Here is a 22,522-nt window from a genome sequence, read left to right on the forward strand (position 1 = left end):
GGTGAAGTCATGTCTGGCTAGCTGGAAGAGACAGCAGTCTAAGGGAAACACACATGTGGCCTGATCCACCGTTCCCCCCTCCCCCCCTTTTCCCATTTTGTTTTCTTCTTCTTCTTTTTTTTCTCCCTCTGCAGCTCTCATCCTCCTTCTCTCAAGTGTAATTCTCTTTCCCATGTACCCTCGCTTGCATCGCCTTTGTTCGGGCCTTGTTCTGGTTCCCGGCGCCCGCGACGGGGTACAGAGGTGATGTAATGCAGGTCTGCGCTCATGAATGTTTGAGCAGAAATTTCACACTCTATTTCAGTCATGTGAGGAGCCGGAGTAAAACAGGGGGATTGACCAAGCATATTTATAAAGCAAGTGAGAGTGCATGTGGTCTTGTCCAGTGCTTTCACTCCAGAGAAGAAGGGGATCGGGGTGGGGGGGAGTTCAGATCTCATGCAAGTTGTTTTGCATAAATTATAATTCGCCACTAATTACTGCATTTAGTGGACTTTAAACATATGGAAGTAGCTTTAATGTAGTTTCAGTTTAGCATATGTGTTCTGTGCGGTGCATGCATTTACATTCGTTTGCATACATTAATTCCTATATGCAGCTATGAGGTGATTATTTTGTGAATTTGTCTGAAGTGTACATATTATTAAAGCTAGTTGCGTAGCATAAATCTGAACATTTATCCTTAAAATGTGAGAATTTACTATATTCTTTATTATTGCTTAAGATATATATTGTGAATTAGTGTTTCTTATACAAAATAGTAACTTGTAATTACAGTGAAATTGTAATTTTCAGAATTTTTCCACACTCATTGATGATGATTAATCATAATAAGTATGCTTGCTAATTCGTGCCCCAGAACAAGATTGCTGAGCAGAAAGAGAAGAGAAAACAAGTAAAGGAAAATTTGTATCAGCATTAAACAAGCAGTCAAGACAAACTGTACCCTTAGTATGCCTTTGTGTTTATATGGAGACCTCTGGATAGTGAAAGAGACAAAAAAAAAGGGAGCTCCATTAACCCAGAGAGAGAGAGAGATAGAGGACAGTCTTTGCCAGATGTGTGATGTCTCCCAAGGGGGAACCCTGGTGCACTGTGCTCCAGGATTAATCGTTTGAATAAAAGAAAACATAATTAAAACCTTTCCTCATGCCCAGGCAATCAGACAGAAGAGAGGAAGAGAGGGGACGATGGAGAGACAGCATTGATGGACGACCAATGCCTGCCCCTCTCCCCTTATTCACATGGCACACACACAACATGCTTTTAGCAGAGATGACATACTGTACATAAGCAGAGAGGCCACAATTGATGGCTCTCAAATGCAGACGGCGTCGATTTTTTATTTTTTTTCCTTGCGTGGCATTATAGCGGCCACCACGATGCGGGAGGGCAGCTGAAGTTTTGATTGCCACATGAATCAGCCATGCAGCAGGAGTCAGCGAGTGGAAACGATTCTCTCTGCCGGACACATAGTGGTTGGTATGTGAGAGATGTTTTCCTTTACGCGTGCAGGGCCTCAGCTGCTCCAATATTTGTTATAAGGCGTTCCAATCTTAAAACAATAGTGAAGACATCCTGCTTCATTCATATAAAATGAGATGCGTGCATTCCCCTCTGAAATGTTCATTCAAGCAGAACATATTACAGAATATTATTTAATATGGATGGTTTTTTGTCTGTATCCCTTCTGGGTGTTTAAAAAGCTTCCACTGCAATCTCTGTAATGGCTTGGCAAGCTACAAACCAGCACTTCCTCCATATTCATGAGGAGATTCCATAGTCCTGCATGTCAACACGGGGACCACGCGGCCTTCTGTTCATGTTGGCTGGGCACTTTTTATTGTCCGTGTGTGCTGGGGGGAGAGCACACACGCATGCGTGTAAAAGTATGTATGTATGAGTATGTAAAATGGCCTGAGATGAATTGTGTCTATATAAATGGACTGAATAATGAGCAGAGCTTCTCCACAGAGGGCATTCCTATTCTGTAGTGTGTGGTGCTGCAGGGGAGGACTGTGGTGGACAGCTGCTCTCTCAGGTCATGTGAACCCAAATCTCTGTTTGGAGGGAGACCAGCTTGTCTCCAGTTGTGCCTCCTAAGGCAGAGCTCCCAGACCGGCCTGAGCCTGAGCAGCTCTCACTGGAGAGACACTGTACGAGGTCCGTGTACAACATTAAAACCACTGACCATCTTGAGACAGTTCAGTGTTCTGCTGGGAAACTTTTGGACCTGGCATTCATTAGTGTGGATGTTACTTAGACATGTAGCACTCACATAGACCAGATCAGGCACTCAAACCCCATAGCAATGACACTCCTTGATGGCATCAGCCATCCCCAGCAGGATGCAGCCTGACACAGGCACACACACAAAAACGGTTTAGGAACAACTCAAAAAACATGAAGAACAGCACAAGGTGTTGACCTGGCCTCCAAATTCACTAGATCCCAAACTGATCAAGTATCTGTGGGATGATCCACAGAGGCCATTCCCCTCAACCCATAGGACCCAAAGACCCCCACTAACAACATCCATGTCCATTCTCTAAAGAGCCACAACTGCTTGGAGACACAAGGGAGCCCTACACAATATTAGGAAGGTGGTCATAATGTTTTGCCTGATCTGTGTACAAACAATTTCCTTGAAGGATTAATAAATAGATTCTGATTGGAGAGGAATGAGAACAAGGAATTTGGAGCAAGGGAAAACATTTAAGTACAACCTGGAACAATTATTTGGTCATCTAGCATCTTTAGATATAGTCACTTGCCAATTTATGTACGCTGATAAAAACAAATGCCTTCTAATATAACAATCCTGCACTAAATCTTCATGAAGGTTATAATTCAACATTTACAAAAAAAAATAAATAACACAGAGAGACGTTGATTCAACTGCGATTTGTCGTACAATTGAATTGCCTCAGACTAATACATGCCCAAATAGATGGTACGTGGTGAAGATCAGCACTGATAAATTAAGTCAGCATTAGTTTATATGGGTACTTAATGCTTAATAGATCACAACGCCACATTAAATCATTTTATTGAAATGTAATCAAATTAAGCCAGTTGCCAAAAGCTAAACACATCAGAACCTGAGGGAGCTCACAGTAAGTGTGTACCTGTTAATTCCGACATGACCTCGACTCATTGGGAATGCCGCTCGACGTTTCACACGTATATTTTATTTTAATTGTGTTTTACAAACTAGTCACGCCCGATCGTGTGTTAAGAAATGAATGCATGGGTGAGCACCTGAGTGTCAGAGCTGGGAATGTGGTAAACCACCAACTTCTAATCGGATTATTAAAATGCTGCTTACACTTACTCTGTATTCAGAAGCTCCTGTCGTACATATCTTATTATTTTAATGTAGATGATGTATGCTCAGAAAATGTTCCCTGTAATAGAAAGTGAAAAGATTCTAGATTCCCCTAACCTAAGAAGAATAAAAGAACATTTTTAGTCATATTTTCACCCATATTTTGTACTTCGATTTTTGTATCTATAACCCATCTCTTAATATAATGCAGAAAACTTAAACTTGGCGCAAATGTGTGCAGTCAGTGATCAATAATGTGTGGTCAGCCAGCAGTGTTTTTGTTTTTTTAACTTCTGTTCGAGCAGATAAAGTGCAACACAATCATCTTTTTTTTTCAGCACGATTAAACTGTCTTTAAGATTCACGATTGTTTGCAATACAGGACTAACATGTGCAAAGTTTTCAAAATAACAGCTGCAGTGGACGGAAAAGGAATTACCTCACCGGCAGCAAATAAGATTTTAAGACTTGTAAAGACAATTATTTTTTTTGCGGCGTGATAGCGTAAACCGGCTGAAGTCAGGAGAAACAGACTTTCATCAGGTAGGGCCCATCTGTTTCCTGCTGCCGTATTGATCCCAGAATACCATTAAGCCATTTCTTTAGGTATTCCACTACATCAGCAGAGTGAAGCTACGCCGCTGAACCCTGCTCCCGTTGTCCTCGTCCGGGTCATCACTGGTCCCACTACCTCTGTAATGATTTTTGCCTCGCAGCTCTTCGCTCCAGTCATATTGGTTTGGTTTCATCGTCATGTGCATATCTTAAAATTGCCATTTATCAAACTCTCTTAGCAACGGCTTTGGCTTTCATATGTAATATTCATGTCTTTCGATTTGAATCTCATCATCGCTGCTTTTTTTTTTTGCTGTTGCAGCATCCAAATACAGCTTGTTAATTATGTTATGAAACCGCAGCAGTGTTACCTTTGGCTGCAAAGACACGTTGGCAGGAGAAAGCAGAGAATCATTAGCACAATCAACACTTGCTGCATGTCAAAGCCCGGCTGCCGCGATCCAACTCACAAATTTACACTAGGTTTGGAAGGGAAGCGAGTGACGATGAGATTACGATTGATCTCTCATGATCAGGTGGAATTTCATGCACACGTTTCAAGTGGCTTACGGTTTAAGACGTCCTCTGGCACGCGGAGCTGGCTCGCTTTCTCGGCGCGCGTGGGTGGGAGGTGTTGTGTGTGTGCGTGAAACTGGACGGCTTGGAAGGAGGGTCGAAGACGAGATTTCTCAGTCTAATTAACGCCTCGGCAACAACGGCAGCATACGTTTCTGCACAAATTTCCCAGCAGAAGAAATGGCGAGGGAGCGGCGCGGCATGTGTGCCTGAGTGCTTATGGGAAATGGCGGTGTAGAGTATGCATGTGTGTCATTTATTTCGTAGGTCATTTTAGGGAAATGGGGCAGTCTGACACACTATTGGGAATATCTGTGCTTCATAGTTGATGTGCAGCTTGGCCTTAATGATGCCATTTGCAGTATATTGCCAAACTGTACAGAGATGTTTTAGGGCACACACATATATGTACGCCGTGTGTTTATATGAGGCTTGATGGAGAATATGTGAGAGATTTAAACTCTTGTATTATTTTACTTTTCAGCTGCCTCAAGAGCTTATTTCAGAGCCAGATTAAAATAAAGCACATATAAAGGCAACCCAGTCAGAAACACCTCTGTGAAACAAAATCAGACATTTAAAGTAGTAGTTTGTGCTGTTGTTTTATTTATACAGTGTCTCTTAACAAAGGTTTGGCGCACTATAGCTGATATTATTGCTCAGGTTAGCTAACTGTTTAACTTAGGTCCAGATTAGAGTGCAGTTTAGAGGTGTTGATTCAGTCTGTGCTCTCCTGTTGTATTGTAAGGAGTTCAAAACAATGTTCATTCATTCATTCTTTGTAACCACTTGTCCTCCGGAGGGTCGCGAGCCTATCCCAGCTGTCACTGGGCGATGGGTGGGGTACGCCGTGGACAGGTCGCCCATCTATCGCAGGGCTAACACACAGACACAGACAACACTCACACCTACGGCCAATTTAGAATCACCAATTAACCTAACCAGCATGTCTTTGGACGGTGGGAGAAAGCCGGAGTACCCGGAGAGAACCTGCGCAGACACAGGGAGAACATGCAAACTCCACGGCCGATGGATTCGAATGTGAGGCATCAGTGCTAACCACCGCGCCACTGTGCCGCCCCAAAACAATGTTGCTTCTCTGTTAATAATAAATGCAGCAATAATAAGGTGAATAGAAAGCATTCCAGCAACACCACACAGTGCTGCACCAAACTGTAGCACACAACTCTCGGCATGCAAGCTAAAGCTAAATGCATGTTGTATCTCGACTACAATACACTAGCATAGTCTGACCTGCAATCACCTTTACTTTAATGTCAGCATTTTCATATATATATAATACTGGAAGCTTTTGTCACGTCTTTTTCGAAACATTTGAGCGTTCCCTTTTTTTTCCAGACACAGCAAACGACAAGCGATATTGCGCTCACACGTGCCTTGAATCCCTCTCTATCATTTGTAAACCAAACGCATCAGCCTGCTCTCTTAACCGTGCTGCGTCAAAAAAAGAAGAGAGAAAAAAAACAAAAACTGATGTCTGTGCTTCAAAGGGTGATTTTATACCATTTCTTTGGGGTTCTGTGAAAACGGCAGGAAGAAAAGTGGCATCGCATCAGAATGGGAAGATGGGGGGAAGGGGGTGAGTGAGTAGGGAAGCGAGAGAACTGAAACACACCAAGGAGAGAGGGGGAAGATAGATTAGTATTAGGTATCGAAACTGTGAGGGTTGAAGAAGGTAGCGAGTTGCTGAGAAGGGGCTATAGATTATTTTGTGGGAACAAAGGAGCAACAGATATTCCCAGGAAAGCCGCTGAGAAAAAGCAGACGACGATGTGCCGGGTTCATGCAGAGTGCAAAGGTAAACCACAGCGAGGTAGAGCACATGACGTGTGAACCAATCAGCAGTGGCAGAGTCAGTGGGTTCATCTCTCACACCGTGTAATTGTACGTTCCTCTTGAGATTTAGAAAGAAGCAAATGAATTGACGATCAAAGAGTTAATATTTGGAGGGAAAAAAAAGAAATCTTCTTTATATAGCAGCAGCTTCCCCTGTCATCTGGCTGCAAAGCAGACAAGTTAAAAGGTGGTCCCTTTATTCTGCAGCCACAAATCTTACAAGAGGGGTATTATCTTCTATCCCCGTGTGCCTCTCTGTAATACACAGCAGTGATTCATAGTCTTCTCCACGCGTGACTGCATTTCAGAGTGTGTAGTTGTAAATTAATATCTCCATGCCTCTTTTTCTTCCATCTCGCACCCCGCTCTTCTGCGCCCACTATATCAGCGGAGGTCCAATTGGCCGGCGAACAGCTCCCTGTCCGATTAAGACTTGCCAGCCGCTGATTTTTATCGGCTGCGTAATGGTGCAGAACCTAAACATTTATCAGGGTCGATGGGCTGCGTGTAGTACAAGCTATTAGGGATTGCAGAGGAGGCAAGTGGGTGCGGAAAGTTCGGACAAGCTGTAGGTGTCAGAATGAGCCGTCACCTCGGGAGGGAAATTAAAGATGTCACCAGAAAGAAATAGTTTCAGTTCTGTTTTTTTGCTGCAGTGGCTTTGCTCTGTCTGATTTGCATTAATGACAAACTGCTTTAACGGGGGGGAGTTGGTGCAGTAGGGCGAAAGGTGTAGTATCCCATAGGTTGCAGCTTAAAAATGCTGGATCCTCACAACAGAAAATCGCTGAACCTTAACAAAATACTTAGTATTTTAAGCGTAAGTGAAGAAAGTTGCCTGGTGTCTTTTTCAAAGTTCTTACGTGTTCGCCTTGACCAGTTTGACTTAACTTGGCCTACCTGGCGGGAAAAAAAAAAAGAATAGGAAGAATTCATCCGTTTTTTAGGTTTGGGTGCCTCGTGTCCTCACCCAGGTGCTAGCTGTCCCACGGTGAACCTCTGGTTGACAAATCTGAGCATAATCCGCTAATGTTTTTAATCCTGGGGTCACATTAAAAAATGGATGAGAAATTAATCTGCTGTCAGGTCTGTCAGGTATATTTTGTCAGCGCCAGTGCTTATTTTCCACCAAATCCGTCTGTATGGGCCAATACGGCCTAACCACTAACCAAACCAGCCAGGCAAATCCCTCTGTGCAGACACTGTCAAATGTTCTCTGTCCCTTTGTCCTTGTATTATGAAGCACCCATTATAATGGTGAAGTTTAACCTTTAGCGGTTTTAGCCTATTTTGGCTAAATTTTTGAATACCACGTAAAAAACTGCTTACCATACGTATGTTTGGTATCTTTTACTTTTCTTTTTTTTGTCATAACTTCATGTATATGGTTTGATAATTATTTTCTTTTGGCACCTCCCCCCGCTCCACATCAGACCTCTCTGGTATAGTCATCACGTAGAGTAGTATTAGATGATTCAACACCTTTTTCTCATTTTTTAAAATGACAAAAAGCAAATGCAACACCTCTCCATTACATCACAGATTATTATGCCCGTATAAATATTCTTGTACTATCAAATTAAAACTATCACATGTGCGGTTTTACATTGCCTATCAACTGTCAAATAAAAACTGGGAGGGAGTTTCAAACTGCTCTTTCGAGTGAAACTGACTGCAGCGCTCCAGGTGACCTAGTTTTTTTTTTTTTTTTTTGCTTCGAAAATGTCGCATTATCTGGCGTGATCCTAGACTAGCAAAGGTTAAAGACGAAAACACCCCGAGCAAACATCACAGGAGGAAAAACTTTTGCTTCCTTGAACTCCTTTAAAGGACAGTGGCGAGGAAGGAGAGACGGGGAACCTTACTTAACAGCCAGAACAGAGAGGTTGCTTTTGCTCCTCTGCCAGACGGAAAGTCGGAAACTTGGTGTACGCTGTGCAAATGCATTACTGCTCCCTCCTCCACATGGGTGCAAACATCAAGTGCGTTTTGTTTCAGCGTTTGCCATATCTGCCTATGCCATGCTATGCCGTGCATATGTGCTGCCGTAGCCGGGCTAATTGCATTGCTTCTGGCTGAGTGGATCAAAAAGACCCACATTCGCTGCTTTTTTCTGCTGTTCGCTCTCCCCCTTTTCATGCCACAATGTGCGCAAAGGGCAGAATTAAAGCAGCGCGCCCACCCAAGCCAGTCTTCTCTTTTCAAGCTGGTGAAAGAGGAGAAATTGGGAGGACATGCTTGTTCTGGGGCAGAGGGAACGCGGGAGTCACTGTCAGGTGAAAGTCCTGCCTTGATCTGTCTCTTTCTTTGTAAAGGCCACATGGAGCAGGTCATGCTGCTGACTTCTTCCTCTTATATATACTGGTCATAAAATAACGTTATTTATGTCTAAGTCACAAATATAGACAAATGCAATAAGCAATTACAATCTGTTTTGTCTTCATTAATTACTATATTTAAACATTATGGTAAAATAAAGTGAAATAGAAAAGTGTTTGCAGGAATTGTGGCTCAGACCTGCACAACGTTTAGGAGGAGTTTGGACCATTCTGTCTGACAAAACTGCTTTAGTTCAATCATATGTAAGAAGGTTTGGTGTGAATGACTTTTTTGTGTCTCTATTTGTCTTTTGCCTTTTGCTGTTGTAGCTTTACTCTGATGTCCTCGGTCGTTTTCAGGCTGGTTTTCACCCAACGTCTATGAGCTTCAGCTGGACAGCCGCCCCGTCACGATCCTGCGCTAACCTCAGTGAACTTGGGAGTTTATTTTCCACTTAATGATTGCAGGATATCTCGGCCCAGAGGCAGCAAAGCAGTGCAGTGTTATTTTCATGGACGTGCTTCACAGTAGTGTAGTAGAGTATCAATGCTCCTTGACAAACTTCAGGCAAGCAGTGATGCTCTTTGGAGAGCAGGGTCTTCCTCCATGGTGTCCTTTCGTCTTGCCTCTTCAGTGACTTACACCTGGTGGACTCATGAACAGATGTTAACCAGCTCTAATAGTTTTTTTTTTTCCGTTTCCTTTCCCTCGGGCATTCCGTGTTGTGCCTTTTGATTCATCATATCCCTCGTGCACCATGGGACTAAATCGCTATGGTACTTAATCATCTCCATTTCTAGACAGTCTGTCTAAATGCAGACTTATGTATGTCTAAATGGTTTAAGATGACTTTGAAGGCTTTCCAGTTAGTGAATGGTGAATTCAAGTGTTTAAATATTTATTTTATACATCAGTATGAACCATACATGCATGCTTTTCCCCCGCATGCTGCATGATGTATGTGTAGTTTCAGTAGTTTGTGTGTTATTAGTTTGAAAAAGGCTGATCTGACCGTATTTTAAGACTAGATTTTGTTCAGAAATGTATTTAGTTCCAAAGAGTTCATCCACCTTTTCTGGCCAGTGTGAGAAGTGGCCCCCATGATTGTTAATAAAGATGTCAGCGCTTCAGCTCCATCACTCGTGTCTGCCAGTCTGGGCTTGTCCCTTAAATTTAAACACATTGCAGTCAACATAAATCACATCCCCAATTCCAAACTATGAAAAATTATTTAATTTTTTTGTTATTCTCCTTAGGAAACAGACAAGAGACACTAGTTGAGAAAATGAACTCACTCAAATCTTAAACTACTCACTCGGTCTTCTCAGCGTATTCCAACAGACTCTGGATAACAACAACAGATGCACATGTGGCCATTTTGGCTTATTTAGTGAAATGCTGCATATTTCAGTCAACACCAGTCGGAGACTAGAAATTTCTACTTTTAGATTTTGATCATCTAAGCAAGCAGAGTGGCCTGGTGACCCGAGAATAACCTTATACTGTAAATTAATTTTAATATCAAACATGAGACCTTTATTCTTATTGCCTTCAGGTCCTGAATATTTACAGTTACACTTATTTGTCTGTTTTAGTAGCTCAGTAGGTGTAAACTTTTACTCGTATAGGAAATTAATTTACTCTTTTTGTAAATTGAGAATCTTAAAAAAAAATTATGCTTGCATGAGCAGCATATTTTTTGTTTCCGAGCTGAGTACCTTCCTCTCGTTACAGACAAAGGCAGTCTTTTAATATGAGCGTATTTTTGTCAGTGATCCACGTTAAAGGGGGGAATGTGCCTCTAGAAGTGCTTTCTTTCAACCTGAGAACCTGCAATCACATGAAATCTGAGGTGTTCCTGCAGTGTTTTGCCTTGTAGTCTTAAAATAGCTCTTATGCAGCCTTGTTGTGTTCTACTGCAGTTGTCAAGGTGGCTACTGCCAGCGGATAAATGCAGAGGTCTTCTACAGACCACGTTCTACATACGGTGCGCCCACATTGCTTTACATGGATAAAGTAATAAATGTATAAAGTAAATTGCCATGTAGATTTGTCGTACTGCTGCTCTGTGTGTGACCGGTAGCCTGGCCGCCATGGCCACAAAAGAAAAATGCAGACACACGGGTACAGTGTAATCTCTGCTGAGCCCTGCAACACTCACATGGTGTAAATGCATGACAGCATGCATAATGGCATTCACACATACCCCAATAATTTTGCAGTTTTTGAAACCAGGTTACGAATGTTGCAGGAAAAAGCTTCAAAAATAACTTTACAGTGAACGTATGAGAGGGAGCGGCATTGCGCTATGTTTTCCTGTTTTATTAGTAGAGATTGCTTCATAATTTGACTTCACTGTGTGAATATTAAACCCTAAAACCGAATGCGGAAGCACTGCAGTCGTTAACTGCACTGCATCAGAGTGAAGTTGGCAAACGGCTTTTCTTTCTTCTGTTCCTCTGTTTCTCTTCTTCTCTTGAAGTTCATGACTTAGGGAGAAATCTCAAATCCCCGCTGAGTTGGAGATGGATGCGCAGGTGCCTCGGCTGTTCGATTTCTCCCCAGCTTTGCAGAGTCATCCTGGCAGGAGAATCGTAAAGAGGCCGGCCCTTCCCATTCCCAGATCACCTGCAACGGTCAGCTGCAAATCTTCCATTTTAACTCTCTTCCTCTCTCACTCCGAATCTCTCTCTCTCTCTCTCTCTTTCTCGCTCTCCCTTGTGTGGTCAAATATTCAAGCGTTTTCCTTTTTTTCCTCTCCTCATCTTTTGTTTTCACTCTGACCTTCACAAGGAGCGAACAACCCTCCGCTCAGTTCAGGCTGCTTCCTTTCTTAAACAAGAGGAGAAGGGATGAGCGGAGCGGCAGAAAGGGCAGCTGCTAGTGTTCAGAATTATGATCAGGTTTTTTTTTTTTGGTCATCTTTGCAGAGTACAAGGAAAGTCACATAGTAAGTTCACAGTGAGGCCCTGTGAATTGACAGCTCACTTATAAAGGCTAGCGTCTAATTTGATGCTTGCCATATAGACTTAACGTTTCCCTAGGCCACTCTGTTATGGAACATAGGTATGGATGCGTCTCACGGAGGCAGCATCAGTGCTGCAACACATTGCAGAGTGGTGAGATTCTGTACAAGGTGTGTCCTGCAGTAGGTTTTTTCTATTTTTTTTTTCTTACAGAGTGGGTGTGGCTAACATCTTCACTGCACCAAGGCAAAACTTCCTTCCACTGGGTATCACTGTGTGATAGCTCGGTCAAAACACGCTCCGGCAGCCGACGCACAAAGTACTGCACCTCACGCATTTCTGGTGTACATGAATCCCACTTTTATTTTCCACAGAAAAAAAAAAAAGAAGATGTTTTTTTTTTTTTTCCTGGTCTGTTTCGGTTACATTTAAAACCATTCTATGAAAAACTGTAGCACCAGAGCAGATTTCTTTTGCCCATTCTTTGATAAAAACCTCAATTTGTGCTATGGTTCAGTTTTTTTTTTTTTTTTTTTTTGATCAGCTTCAATTGGGGAGAGAGATTCCTTTTCATGTCATGTATATAAAAAAAAGACTAGCACTTCATTTCTTTTTCCAGTCGTTTTGCAAAGTAAAACAGAGAAAACTGTATATCTTATTCTCTTTGTTTAAATCACAACAAATACATTTAAAGCAAATAAAAAATAGGGCGGTATTTAGCATAATCCAAGCAGGGAATTCAGCTTTCATGATGATTATTATATATTTATATATATATTCATATGTATACATATATATATTATGTTTATATACAAGTATGGCACTTGATTACACGAAAGCAAGAAAACACTTCACAAATAAAAGCAGTGGGCGCTTTGGTGTGTCATAAATTAAGGAAGTCACAGACGTTAGCGTTTGCAGCAAATTCACCAGATACTGTTTTGCAAGTTAGCTATTAAGCAATGGAATGGTTACATATGTTAAGGTCAGTGGTGCAACACAGGCAACATAAAACATGAGATAAGCTGATGTATTTTTAACTACGTGGAACCATAATCAGTAAGGATTTATATAGCTATGCATATATAAATCTGGATGGTAGATTTGTCCTTTGTGTGGTGCCGTTGAAAACGGGTTGGTGCCAAAAAACAAGGTGGAAAGAAAATCTTAAAAACACCGTCAGGTCAGTAGCACATTTGGATAAGGTCAGGCTCTGCAGTGTTCACCTCTTAGTGCAATTTTTGCATTTACTCTCTTCAAGTACAGCCCACAAAGAGTAAATATGTGAACACGTCGACATGGTCTCCTTTTCAGCATCTTACAGAGTATAAACGTTACTAAAAAGTTGCATCAGTGCAATAATAAATAAGTAAACAAACGTGTAACCCACGCTTGCCATGAAGTCCCAACAAATCAAACAAAGGAAACAAAAATCTGCCCACTCTTTAAAGTCATGACACGAATTAGGCGTGCGGAGCTGTCCATCATGTCCATCAATGTTCTAGTTTTTTCTGTTTTTAGTTGTTTTTTTATGTTTTTTTTTATGTTTTTTTTACATATTTTCCTTCCACTGCTTCTTCCCAGCTGCGTTACACATAAGCAGAGTCACTGGACTGAGTGCGGCCGAAATTGGGCACACTCATCCTTGGCAAGTCCTTATTTCTGATTTCATAAATGGACTTCCGCCGAGCCTGCACGCCTCGCACGGCCGTTTTGATTTTCCTCCAGCCCAAGTGATTGAGTTCTGCCAGGTTCAGCACCACGCAAAAGCCGCTCACCGCGAACATGAAGACCAGGAACACCGTCTTCTCCGTGGGTCTGGAGACGTAGCACTCGACATCTTTTATGCAGGGGTAGCGGTCACACTCGTACACGGACGGGACGTTGAATCCGTACAAGAAATACTGACCCACCAAAAAGCCTATTTCCAGCGCGTTTCTGAAAACCACCTGGATGATGTAAAACCGGGAGATGCCCTCTTGTCGCCTCATTTTGGACTTTGTAGTTCTCATGGCCGAATTAGGGATCTCTTTGACTTCTAAACAGTCTGGCTCGGCTTCTTTGGTGGAGTTCTCCGTGTTCTGAAGTACTCCATTGACAATGGTGTTCTTTATCTTTTTGCTCTCGTCTCGCTTCAGTGAATCTTGATCCTTATCTAGTGTCAGATAGACTGTTGAGTAGCGCCGCTCCTTCTGCTTGGCCGACTGGTGCACCGAGTATGTGATAAAGCAAAGACTCGGAGTGCACACCATGATGATTTGAAAAACCCAATATCTAATGTGTGAAATGGGGAATGCCTTGTCGTAGCATGCCTGGTTGCAGCCCGGTTGCAAGGTGTTACAAACAAACATGGTCTGCTCGTCATCATAGACAGTCTCTCCAACTATTGCTACGATTAGAATCCGGAAGATGACCACCACTGTTAGTAGGATCCTAAAAAGCAAGCAAACAAACACACAATGTGAAAATAAGTGTAAATATATATATGTGTGTGTTTACATGTGGTGCAGTTGTGCGCTGCCGTGGTGGCTGAGCCGCTTTCACTCCAAATCGGGCGAATTGGTTTAGGGAGCTGTCCAGTGCTGAAGCAGGACACGCTTGTAGATGTGGTGTTTTTTAACACTTTGCTCCTTTTTTTTACGTGTCTGTCAGTGTGTGCGTTCTAGTCAGTGTCGTGTGAGTGTGTGTGTGTGTTTTTTTTTTTTGTGTGATTTCATGGCAATGACATGTAAGCAATCGGCGTTGCTTTGACTGTACCTGTGTGAGGTTTCTTAATGGGAAATGAGGTGAAAACGCCGACTCTCTCTCTGCCACCCATTAGAGCACAACCACCACTCAGACTCACAAACAGACATCAAATGAACAAATGGACAAATGAATACACGAAACAACACATGAATTTGTAGTTTAGTTTCGGAGCTTTGACTTTGCAGCACCATCCCAGGTTCTGACAAGACAGCTGCCAACTGATTTACTTGGCTGTCTCTTCTACGAGGAGGACAAAAAAAAAGGAAATCTGTGAAACAAGACAGAAAAAATCCACAACACAGACACGAAGGACTGGGCACCATACTACAGACGATCCTTGAGGCACAACACAGAAACGGGGGACTGGGAACCATGCTAAAGACGATCCTGGAGGCTGCTGCGATTCTTCGGTTGTTCTTGGTTTTTGTTGATCATCTTACCTTCCTATCATAGTAGAGTGCTGCTGGACAGCAGCCTCCAAGAGCCTCTCTAGTATAGTCCATTCCCCCATTTCTGTGCATCCGGAGAAGACGAGGGCACAACGGCACTCTGTTCAAATCCCTCCAAAAAAAAAAGCGAGTTATTTCCTGTCAGCCTTCTCTCTGTCTTTCGTTGTTTTCAGTCTCCAAATCGTCCGTTTTCTACTAAAAAATGCATCCGTTACGGGATGCTGCTACCGTCCCCGTCTCTCTCTGGCTCTCTGCGCGCTATCTGGTTGGTTTTGCGCTGAGCGCGCAACGCCAGGCAGCGTCCTGCTGTGTGTGCCGAGCGCTCCCCCAACGTTGCTACACCTTTCCTTGTCATGAGAGTCTGAAGGGCTGATTACTATAAGCCCTCCTATTTTCGATCTTCAGATCAGTTTGATGGGCTGCGCGCTGAGTCTGGATGGAGGGAGGTTGGATTTAATGTCTTGCCAGCGTTAATCCGCCTTTAAGTAGTCTCCCCCCTCCCATGCGTCACGTACGCGCAGACAGGTCGGTGGAGCGCAGCCAGGAGAACCAGGGCTTGTGATTTCCAACATTTTAGTTTAGTATATAGCGTGCGCAGTTGACTGCTGCTGTGGACGGCTGTCTCCAGACTGCTACAACCTACAGTGCATTGAGTTTGTGCATTTTTACTTGGGTGTCTCCTTATCAAACCCCAAACTGCATTGTATCGCCCCATGCTCAGCAAACGAAGCTACGGAACTGCTTGTGCACCACATATAAGGAGATCAATTCTTGCAGGACATGGCTTGTGGATGCACCGTGTCCTGAGAACACGGGTCAAGGTGACTGTGCCTAGTTTTTGACTCATCGGTGATATATAGACACTTGCTGGTCTAGCTTATATGCTGCATGTTGCATCATTTTAACAACACCCATTGTTCTATGTGTTGCTCTGTGTCCACACATATAGAGCAGCCAGCTTTACAAACGAACGGAATCTTGCTTTCTTGGAGCGGACAGCCCCGCATGCCCCGAGGAGTCACTCCCCGTGTCGCAGGCTGCTGCCCGGCTGGTAGAGCTGTTGTTTCCACCCCGGGCAAAGATGACGCTCTGGATACAGTGACAGAGTGAAAGTACCATCCGAGTTGCTAATCGCTTTACAAGGCTGCCTGCCTGCCTGCCTGTCTGTCTGTCCGCCTGTCTGTCCGCACCTCTCTGTCTGTGTGGGAGTTTAAAAATAGAAGCAAAATATGTGACCCCGCCCTTGCTCCGAGATTTCAACTTATGGCGCTGCATTGTGCAAGACGCACAATGCAGCGCCATAGGACTGTTGTGTAGTTTCACGCAATGTTAAGTCTAAATTTTTAATCTCGTTGTTCTTTTAAACTGGTATTGCTTCATTATGAATTCACGCCAAAGACTAAAAATAGCTCCTCTAATTTCTCACGTGTTGCCATATTTTTTATGGAGTCAGTCACACCGAGCTCTTACCAAAACATTTATTATTTTTTATAATATATAAATATATTTTTTGCCCCCACAGGTAGGGTTATGCATCGATCATTTCTCTTATTAGTTTTGTCCAGTCAGGCTGAATGATGACATGACAGCAGTGTTTTCGCTAATGAAACTTTGCGAGGTTAATTTCTCATGAGGTGGCTTATCCTCTCCGCTCACGGTAATCTTTTCTAATTCAAACCTTTAATAACCTTTACTCATCCATCACGTGACGAAAGGACAGAGAGCTTTGCTGCTTTCGAATGTCAGAGAGGAAAGAAAGAAAGAAAGTAAGAAAGAACTGACTCGAACTTGTTTATTTATAAACCTATACATATCTACATATAAATTCCATATGTGTAAACGAAGAATTTGATGACAACACATGAACTGCTGCTTGTGGGCCGTGACTTTGTTGGCCCGGGCGGGGAGGAGGTATCAGAGGGTGAAGACGGTACGAGAAGGAAACAGTTTGGCGCTTAGAAGCACTTCCTGTGGACGATGGAGGGTCCAGCCTCGTCATACTCCTGCTTGCTGATCCACATCTGCTGGAAGGTGGACAGAGAGGCGAGGATGGAGCCGCCGATCCACACGGAGTACTTCCTCTCAGGGGGGGCGATAATCTAAACACAAACGCGTTTGTTAACACGTGAGTCCTCCTTTAGAAGTGAGGTGACACTGTAATATTAAGCAGTGAGTACCTTAATCTTCATGGTGCTGGGTGCCAGAGCGGTGATCTCCTTCTGCATGCGGTCAGCGATACCAGGGTACATGGTGGTGCCACCGGACAGGACGTTGTTGGCGTACAGGTCCTTACGGATGTCAATGTCGCACTTCATGATGCTGTTGTACGTGGTTTCGTGAATGCCAGCAGATTCCATCCCTGTGCAAACACAGCGGAGAGTCTAGTGAGTTTCACCCCACCCTCGCAGCAAAATAAATAAATAAATAAATAAATACCCATCTGACATCGCCGTCAGCTGTCATAACAGGTGCTGAAATGGACAGCTCCGCCAACAGCTGCGCGCTCTGTGGCGCAAATGTGAACCCTAAGCCCCCTGCTTTGGACTCGTCGTGTCTGTTTATCGGCCACTGAGTGGTAAATCTCCAGTTGGTGATAATAATTAGTCAATAAAATTAGCACTAAACGCGGAAAACCATTGTTTCAAAAGTTTGCTCTGATGTAAGTTACAGCAGGTTTACAAGCATGGGAAGAACTATTCAGAGTTAAAGTATCTCACTACACATGTTCTACTAAAAATAAAGATTAATTATCTGATTACAGATATTTGAAATGATATCTAACCCTCATCTTTAATTGGAGAGCCACAGGATTAATGAATATGGTAGATAGAATGATAGAAGCAAAGTCATGCTCCACAGAGTGCAACCAACGCTTCCAGTTTCCACATGTGTAAGCTGCCTATTGGACCATGACTGGCAAATTAGTTGTGTTGTAACAAGTCCTGCTCGCAGGCGCCCAAATATATCTGAGGTGAGGTTTAGAAGTAGAAGAACATCCCACTTTCACCGGAAGAATGCGAGCGCAGTCTTCTGGTGTCAAACTCTGAACTCACATCATTATGTTCAGTGGAAGAACTCACTTAAGAAACACAATAATGAGCAGAGCAGTTTTATAGGTAACTGAAAAGTAGCAAAGGTTAAACGATGAAAGCTCTCTGTGTCTTATGGGCACATTCTGATATCAAAAAGCACAATATTCAGTATGCAGACTGGCTTCTTGCCATGTGTGTATGTTACCTGAAGAGCTGATGCAGTCATAACCATTTCCATATTGATGTTGAGGTGAAGGCATACCATGCAGTTTAACTTAATGTAGTACACCATATCTTACAAACTGATATGTTTTGGAACTGAATAACTAAAGATGACACATAGAATAAAAAAGAACAATATTTCCCCTTGAACAATATCAAAACTCTTAATGTGTAGCCAACGAATTAAAATTTGAAACATCATTTCCACTTGCCAAAGATCTTAGGCTTGATCAGACTTTAGATCAGTGTCGTATAAATAATTCATTTACTATCAGAGCAACACAGGAACAGTGTCACTGGAACAAAATTAGTGCTTGGATGCTTGCGTTCGCCTTTACGCACCAATGAATGAGGGCTGGAAGAGGGTCTCTGGGCAGCGGAAACGCTCATTGCCGATGGTGATGACCTGACCGTCGGGCAACTCGTAGCTCTTCTCCAGGGACGAGGAGGAGGCTGCGGTGGCCATCTCGTTCTCAAAGTCCAGAGCGACGTAGCACAGCTTCTCCTTGATGTCACGCACGATCTCGCGCTCAGCTGAGGGGAATCAGATGTGGGTATTTTGATATTTTGTCAAAATCATCCATTTTTTACAAATAGATGATTAGATCAAAAAGATACACATATCAAATTCTTATTTTGGAAAATAATTATGTTTAGTACGGCATAGGGCACCCCGTTTTGACATCAGATGTGATGGTGTTTATCAGTTTCCTCTCACCGGTTGTGACGAAAGAGTATCCACGCTCAGTCAGGATCTTCATGAGATAATCTGTGAGGTCACGGCCGGCCAGGTCCAGACGCATGATGGCGTGTGGAAGCGCGTAACCTTCATAGACGGGCACGTTGTGGGTCACACCGTCACCAGAATCCAGGACAATACCTAGAGGCAGTGTGTGAACATTTATTTTATGCAGCTACTCACCGTGGGGGGAAAAAAATGCAAACACATGAGGACGTTGTTATACCTGTGGTACGCCCAGAAGCGTAAAGGGACAGCACTGCTTGGATGGCTACATACATTGCGGGTACATTAAAAGTCTCGAACATGATCTGGGTCATCTTCTCTCTGTTGGCCTTTGGGTTGAGTGGGGGCTCTGTCAGCAGCGTGGGGTGCTCCTCCGGGGCTACGCGCAACTCGTTGTAAAAGGTGTGGTGCCAGATTTTCTCCATGTCGTCCCAGTTGGTGATGATGCCGTGCTCGATGGGGTACTTCAGGGTGAGGATGCCTCTTTTGCTCTGGGCCTCGTCGCCGACGTAGGAGTCTTTCTGACCCATACCGACCATGACGCCCTAAAAACGGCAAGGGCACTGGAAATCAGCGATGTGATGGGACTATTAATGGTCACCAACACGACACTTTGCGTGCGTAATTCTGGTGCGCAATTAAGGTGCAGGTGAGCTGTAGATATATTTATGTGATTTAAACCTCTCAAAGTGATACCCCCCTCTCACGATATCAACATCTTTGAGTAGTTTCCTTTTACCTGGTGCCGTGGGCGACCCACGATGGAAGGAAACACGGCGCGCGGTGCGTCATCGCCGGCGAACCCAGCTTTCACCAGGCCGGAGCCGTTGTCACACACCAGGGCGGTAGTCTCTTCGTCGTCGCACATGGTGTCCGCTCTGCAACACACAGGCGGGGGCGCGCACGTGCACGGTTATACCCAATAAGGAAATACCCGGTTTGTTTTGGACCAGGCAGTTGAAGGAACTTTCATGTAAACAAATACAAGAGATCGCTTTTGGCGGACAAAACTATCCAAGACATTAACGTTAGTCGCGGGTTATAGTGATCTGTACATATATTATATGTCATAGAAGAGGACTGCACGTTATAGGAGTAACCCACAACAGGCACACATGTCGATATGGTGAAATAACTGCATTTGGTTAGTTACAGGAGGAAGCTGCTGTGTTGAAAACCTGTGTCCACCCTCTTGTAATAAATCCTCTGTAGTTGCCTTTACTCACTCCTGTTCCGCTGCGTGGGTACTCACCAGATCAGCACCAGGCGCCCGATCTTGAGTGTGTAACCCAGGGGTGGCGAAATGTCACGTCAGGCCAATTTATACTCTGACAAGTGTCCCCGAGACGGGGCCAAGCAGCGCGACCCCGTCTCCATATTTGGTAGCCCGTTGCCCCACTGACAACAGCCGCTCCATGAATGGCATGAGGAGGAGAGGGAACTCCCGTGCGGACGTCCGTGAGTTCCGCCCATGTATGGACGACAGAGGTGAGGACAGGGAAACAATGACAGGCCTCCCTTTGATCTTTTAGCTTTCAAATAAATCACTGCATTATTACTGTGGAAAAAAGTCTCAGTGTCAGTGGTAGGTCTAGTTTAGTCGCGCGTTTCACACGTCTGCCTGATATCATGGGAATATTCCTGGAATATTAACTAAGGCAAACAAAATCAAACCCATAGTCAGTGGAATAAATACAATTATTTTGTTTTTCACCCACTGGCATCACTGCTCTTGTAAAACCTGCCCACATCCGCTCTAATTGAGCGTCCAGACATGACTGATTGGAGGAAGTCCCTCCTGCAGATGAAACATTCCCTTTGTAGAGCCCCCTGTCCCCCGCTCCAGAACCGTATCACAGAATTTCATGATAAAAAATGCACATATGTTCAGCATGCCACAAGGCAGATGAAAGGAGATATTTGCACATGCATTGCATTGATTTCATTAGCATAAAATCAATGAGTTTCCATTAATCGTAAGGGAGTGCTTGAAAGTTATTAATGTAGTGGCCATCCAGCATGATAAATATATAAATAAATAAATAAAATTGCAAGATATGTACACATATCAAACACAGAGACAGCTACTTGGCCTAAGTATAATATCAAAGGTTATCGCAGAGCACTTATTCTATTGGGCATATCTCCCTTCCTCTGTATGAACACATACTAGTACCTTAAAGGGGAACTAGTGTTTTTTACAACCTGGACTTTATTTCTGGCATAAAATACGGTCGTTTACTCACCCATATAACTTTTGTGTAATTTGGAGTCGTTTGGGAGATATTTAGATCTGCGTATATCCATATAGTGGGAGTGACTGGGGCACCGAAACGCAGCCTCTAAATAACGCATTATCTGCCGCGAAACTCGTTCATTTCACCAATATTTTGTAATTGTACGCTAGTGCTATTCTCCGTTGAGTTACCTGTTATCATCATGCGGGGTCTGTAGATTGACCTACAACAGTTGTTCACCTTTAAACACCAACTACTGGATTAATAATTACCTTTTTATGTAATAAAAGTCAATGTAATGTACGCTTTTTAGTCAGAAACCTTTGCAGAACAATCAAATGGAATTGCTGATACCATGACTTGTTCCCAACATCCAAACAATAAGGCAAAAGGAACATCTCTTGTTGTGGCATATGCCATATTCTCTCTTCACTCCTGCACCGAGAAGGGAACAAGGAACGAGGAGACGCAAGAAATGACATTGCCGGTTTACTTGAATCAGACAGCGACCAAGCTCTGAAGGCTGTAAAACAACATTGGCTAAGAGCAGTAGATGGTCCCACCACAAGGAGGACGAGACAAAAGGGCACAGCAAGCCATGAATCATATGCTGCTGTCACGCGACCCCGAGCCATAACCCTTCACCGTGTGACTCTTTGTTGTGGTCTTATGTAATGAACGGTCGGCAATGGCCTGCTTTAAGCATCCTTTTGCCCCAGTATTCAAATATTCCTAACATTTTATGACCGTCGCTTAGTTAAGCCACTCTACGCTGAACAGCGTTGCAAAGATCGAGAGAGAAAGGTGGGCGACAACTTTCAACCCGCGTTTGCACTCGGGCCAAAATATACAATTGTTTGAAAACGACATGTCAGTGTTTGCTGCTGTCTCTTTTCATTGCGTGTGCAGGTATCGTCAGTGCCAGGGGAAGGGCCATGCATTGGGTAATGTTATTGGTAAAACACTTGTTTGGTTTGGGTGTGAAAGGCTCATGCAGTGCCCAGATTAAACACAGATTAGACACTTGGAGGCTGCTCAAACGGTCTTGTAGTGTGACTTTCACTTTAGCGGATGCTATTGAGATTAAATCATTGTGGCACGATCATTCCCCTCCTACTCACAGCCCCTCTGGAGATCGACCTCATTACTCAGCAGTAGGGATGTGATAATAAGGACAAAACTGTCCCGAACAGAAAACACATTGATTTTCTACGGGAATTTCACATCATAAACAGAGTACAAACCCTTTTAAAGAACCCTGAGGGGAAGTCATTTGCCTGACGGAGGCAAGGGCTTATACTCCAGTTCAATAATGTGCAGATATGTTGGAATGTCCCTATGCAGGATTGTAGCATTTGAGCTGCTCATCAAACGCTCGCTCAATACAAATGGTCTGAAAGCACTTTGTTCTTTGCAACATGTCACATTCATCTGTGTTGAGCGTCAGGGGCCGTTTAAAGGTCACAGCAGAGAGAAGACATGAAACAT

At 43.5% G+C, this 22,522-nt stretch overlaps 3 protein-coding genes across 3 annotated transcripts in view; 1 reads left to right on the forward strand and 2 right to left on the reverse strand.

Annotated features, from left to right (window-relative positions):
* The window catches only part of stxbp6 (syntaxin binding protein 6 (amisyn)), a 140,883-nt gene that overhangs the window by 116,707 nt on the left and 1,654 nt on the right, over positions 1–22,522 (forward strand). The gene's annotated exons all lie outside the window — the stretch shown is intronic.
* Positions 13,191–14,946, reverse strand: LOC311505916 (gap junction delta-2 protein; the record flags this gene model as incomplete). Its single annotated transcript, XM_084569742.1, has 2 exons — positions 14,790–14,946; positions 13,191–14,034 (listed from the first exon to the last, which is right to left on the reverse strand). Exons 1-2 carry the CDS (start codon positions 14,858–14,860, stop codon positions 13,191–13,193), a joined length of 915 nt encoding a protein of 304 aa, XP_084425868.1. The 5' UTR covers positions 14,861–14,946.
* Positions 16,408–20,007, reverse strand: LOC311505999 (actin, alpha cardiac muscle 1). The gene is made up of 6 exons (XM_084569863.1): positions 19,537–20,007; positions 19,018–19,342; positions 18,771–18,932; positions 18,395–18,586; positions 16,976–17,157; positions 16,408–16,897 (listed from the first exon to the last, which is right to left on the reverse strand). Exons 1-6 carry the CDS (start codon positions 19,663–19,665, stop codon positions 16,754–16,756), a joined length of 1,134 nt encoding a protein of 377 aa, XP_084425989.1. The 5' UTR covers positions 19,666–20,007; the 3' UTR covers positions 16,408–16,753.

Source organism: Chelon labrosus, assembly GCF_963514085.1.
Source record: "Chelon labrosus genome assembly, chromosome: 20".
Classification (NCBI taxonomy): domain Eukaryota; kingdom Metazoa; phylum Chordata; class Actinopteri; order Mugiliformes; family Mugilidae; genus Chelon; species Chelon labrosus.

Excerpts from the sequence above, each read along its gene's own strand:
- LOC311505999 (XM_084569863.1), bottom strand. The coding sequence starts at position 19,665 with ATGTGCGACGACGAAGAGACTACCGCCCTGGTGTGTGACAACGGCTCC. Across the intron at positions 18,933-19,017 it reads CGCTTCTGGGCGTACCACAG|GTATTGTCCTGGATTCTGGT; the intron begins GTATAACAACGT and ends CACTGCCTCTAG. Across the intron at positions 17,158-18,394 it reads CTTCCAGCCCTCATTCATTG|GGATGGAATCTGCTGGCATT; the intron begins GTGCGTAAAGGC and ends GTGTTTGCACAG.